The sequence below is a fragment of the Eptatretus burgeri genome, chromosome 13 (assembly GCF_056783735.1).
Source record: "Eptatretus burgeri isolate ZD-2024b chromosome 13, Ebu_testis_v1, whole genome shotgun sequence".
NCBI classification, from domain to species: Eukaryota; Metazoa; Chordata; class Myxini; order Myxiniformes; family Myxinidae; genus Eptatretus; species Eptatretus burgeri.
The window spans coordinates 16,021,210-16,025,580 of record NC_140973.1 but is presented as its reverse complement, the minus strand read 5'-3'; the positions used below and the strand labels follow the sequence as shown (position 1 = coordinate 16,025,580).

Genomic DNA, 4,371 nt, shown 5'->3' with positions numbered 1-4,371 from the left:
TCAAACACTTTACAGAGATAAATAAAGGCTACATGCAGACCCTGCCGAAACCCTCGTCTGCGTTCGGTGAGGACCCGAAGACCAAGGACACGGTCAATCATTGACCTCTTTGATGTAAAGCCTGACTGCTCTGGATGCTGGTGCTCAAGCAGATGGTGGCGAACCCTAACAAGAATTATCCGAGCAAAGACCTTGCCCCAGCACTGAAATCAGCGTCACGTCTCAGTAGTTGTTGCAGACTTGGTGATCACCCTTCCCTTTCCAGAGAGGGACAGCAACGCCCCTCTTCCAGTCAGTTGGGATGATGCCTGTGTTCCAGGCAGAGCACAAAACTGCATGCAACGACACGAGTGCAGCATTTCCACCAATCTTGAGAAGTTCAGCATGGATGCCACAGATCCCAGGAGCTTCACCCCATTTCAACCGGTTCACCATAGCCTGTGTTTCCACAAACGTATGTGGACCACAGTTGATTGGAGGGTCAGCAATGGGGATAGTAACACCCCTGACATCCAACTCGACATCTGGTGGATCAGCCTGGTACATCTGCTCAAAGTAACCAGCCCAGTGGGCCTTCACTTCGGACTCCTCTGTCAAGAGCCTACCACCCTCTGCTCTAACTGCAATACACCGAGGGACGGTCTTGGAAGAACGCAATGCGTGAATTCCCCTGAAAGCAGGAGGAGAATCATTTGACCACAGGTGATGCTCTACTCCCTCACAGATTATTCGCACATAGCCCTCCTTGTCCACCCTTAGTGCACGTACAGTTTTATGCCTCAGCTCACTGAACAGCTCAGCTCTGCCATTCAGCCTGGCCCTGCGGCTCTGGTAAATGGTCTCCAGTGTCCCTTGAGAGAAAAAAATATTCTTCGCTCAATGATGATTTCAGACATCTCCCAACAACATCAAGGACTGTGGTCTTGAAGGTACTCCACAACTCTTCGGGATCCCCCAAAGCACCCAGACCCCCCAAATTCCCACTGAGCCTGTTCGCAAACTCCTCAGCTACCCTCTCATTATTGAGCTTGCCAACATCCAGCCTAGGTTGGGATGGTACCATTCTCCTGGATTTAAGCTGCAACTTCAAGAGTTGTGACAACAAGCTAGTGGTCAGTATTGAGGAACTGAGCACTCCGGTCGACCCTGCAGTTCTGGATCATTCTCCAGCGACCATGAAGGAGCACATGGTCAATCTCCTTGACCATATCACCAGCATTGGAACACCAAGTCCAGCGATGAGCCTGTGGGCACTGAAACCATGAACCAGCCACCCTAATTCCATGACTTCTTGCAAAGTCAAGGAACTTCATGCTCTTCTGGTTCACAGTTCCAGACCCATGGGGACCAACACATGTCTCATAACCATCCCTATCAGTGCCAGTCGATGCATTGAAATCCCCCCAAACTAGAAGAGTATCTTGCCTGGGGCACTGATCAACCACAGACTCGAGCGTGGCAGAGAATGCGTTCTTCACAGTGGGATCACTCACCTCAGTTGGAGTATGAACAGAGACCAGAGAAGTGACACCCAAGGAGTGACGAATCCTGTGTCTCATAATACGCTCGCTGACCGGTGTTACCTCAATAATAATTGGAGTCAGCTTATTGGACACAGCTACAGCAACTCCTTGGGCATGGTAACCATCAGAGCGACCAGACCAATAATTGGTGTAACCACCCACCATGATCTCGCCGCAATCCAGTTATCGAACCTCAGAGAGTGCTGCGATACCGATGTACAAACACTTGAGCTCAGATGATAACAGAGAGAGACAGGTGATCATCCTCTTTTCAAGATAGGACATTCCAGGCACCCACCCAAAGGGACCGCCTCTGGTTAACCCGAGGAGACCACCGTCTGGTGGACGACACCTCAGCACCACCCGACACACACCACAGCAATCTGACCCGGGAAAGTTACCCCATGGTTTCCCTCCTATCATCAAAGATTGGGGGTCCTGAAGGCTTTGCCCCAATCCTGTCATCCGGTGAGCTGCCCTGCAAAGGGCAGCTGCACAGGAGGTACTCCCACGGAGTGAGTTTTCAGATTTTTTGATGCTTTTGGGATGTTTTGCGGAACGAAGGGTTTTACAGTGGCCGGAGTGCAAATCCTGCCACCAACCTCCTAATAAGAAGTAACCCAACTGCAGGAGGACGTCCACAGACACAGTTGGGCACGAGATATGGATGGCCATTGGCTCACAAGGAGCTCCTCCGCCCTTTGACAGGTTTTTATTCTTCATCCTGCTGGGTGTCCATAACATACACCCTCCTCAACAGGAAACCTGGTGGGGGAGACGGTTTAGACACTGACAACCCGACTATGGAACAGGTTAGTACAGGTTTACATGGTACCTGTAGCAAGTCACAGATCTAATCTGACCTGACCTGACATCTATCATCAAAGATTGGGTGGATCGATGAAAAAATTTTTAATTTAACACATTTTTAATTCAGACTGTAACATAAAATGTGGAAAAGTAAAGGGGTGTGAACACTTTCTGAAGGCACTGTAAATATACAATATGTTCAAGTGTATCATTGTTTTTTACTTTGTCTTGTTGTTCAGAGTATGAAATATAAATATATCAAATTAAACTTCATGTGTAGTCTTCATTGAATCCTAGTTTTCTTAATTTTTTCAATTCATCCAGGATGTGTTTTATTTGATCAGGGGTGAGTTTGTGGTGCAGCAGATTTCCAAACCCAAACCACGTGATGGATCAACCACTTGGACCTACACGATTCACAGCCATCCCCAAATCGTGGCCAAAGCCCACATGCCCTACTGCAGGGTTCGTCTGCAACAGTGAGAACAGATGCCAACCCAGAAGGGCAAGGAAATGGGCATCAACTCAACTCGGCCACACACAAATCCCAACCTCAGCACACATCTTCCTGACACACTGAGGAGGCTCAACCCATCCCAACTCCCCACTCCCCTTACCCCGAACCGGCAACCCTCCCTCATCTCCCCCGGATGCAGCACACCAACTGGTATGGTGCATCTGGTTGCTGGGGCCACTGCAGGATTGCATGAACTCGTGTGTTTGCTTTTGAGCTGTTTAGTCTGGGTTCGATTCCTGACCCAACAAAAAACGGTCATTCTGATGCTTTGCAAACAGGTTGTTGCATCAGTGACTCAGTGAGTATGCCATCCTTCAGAGAGAATGTTTTGCTGGTTATCCCATCTGCTATAATTCTTTGGTGAACATTCAAAATCCGACTATTTTTCAGAAGGTGTAAGTCACCATATGCCTGTACCTTGCCCAAATTCAAATTTGGGCTCTAGTCTGTACATGATGGGGCACTGCTACAATGGCACAGTTGCACCCCGGTAATGGTGCAACCAACAGACCAGATTCATGATTTTATCCTCATCAAATATGCACTTGCTAAAGTGGTCAATATCTCATATCAGTGCTCACAATTCAGGTCACCAAGCGTGGCTCAGCACGGTTTTATATTTACGACAACCACACGACCAATGGTCTACAGAGTGTTTATCAATTGGATGAGACTTGTAATGATTCTATGGTTCAACGCATACTCGTTTGCAGATATATTATGATTCACTAAAGTGCATATTATAATAACGATATGAAGCGACACATTTTGCAGGTTCTTTATTGAAACCTAAAAATCCCAATACAACCTTTCTCCCTAAAAAGCATCAGCTGTTCAAGACCTATGGACAAGGGCTCTCAAACCAAGTCCCTTTCCTTAGCTGAGTTGAGAGGAGTGGGAGGGGAGGGGGGGCAGATTAGGAACAACTTACGGCATATATGGGATTGGAACCTGAGTTCCCCACATCACGAGCCTGGGGTTCAAATGGAACTACAAACAGATCACAACCCACATGATGACTTGTGTGACGTCATCAAATGTAACCCATTGAGCATGTCGACGATTCTGCTGAAAGTTAAAACAGAATGTCGAAAGGGATAATATTTTTGATCTTCGGCCCTATTTCATCGCAAGCGAACACATCGAAAGGACCTTTATTGTCAAGCTGTCAACCAATTCAAGTGACGCGCTGCTCTGGCGTGCGCTTCCATACCTGACCTGACCTTTCAACCAATGGTTCGTTTAAGATTTTAAGATTTGCAATTTTTTTTTTTTTTACCTTACAAGGTGTTGCCATTTCGACTATGCTGTAAAAGTATTTAAAATGGGAGATAACAAATTATGGTACCCCAAAAAAAACCATCAGACAACTATTAGATCCTTCCCACCTGCAAAAGAATGGAGAAAGGAAGGGGGAGCAGGGGGGGGGAGGAGGGGGTCGCTCGCATGTTATTTCTTGCATTGTCTTCCTGTGGGAAAAGGTTGCGCACATGGGTTAGTCATTTAAGACGGAATGGTTGG

At 47.3% G+C, this 4,371-nt stretch overlaps 1 protein-coding gene across 1 annotated transcript in view; it reads left to right on the top strand.

The window, feature by feature from the left end:
- The window catches only part of LOC147013926 (uncharacterized), a 9,181-nt gene extending 6,365 nt beyond the window's left edge, over positions 1–2,816 (top strand). Inside the window, exon 3 of the mRNA XM_085851821.1 lies at positions 2,678–2,816. Within this exon, the coding sequence (XP_085707947.1) occupies positions 2,678–2,816 (139 nt within the window). The remainder of the gene's footprint in view (positions 1–2,677) is intronic.
- The last annotated feature ends 1,555 nt before the right edge of the window (positions 2,817–4,371 follow it).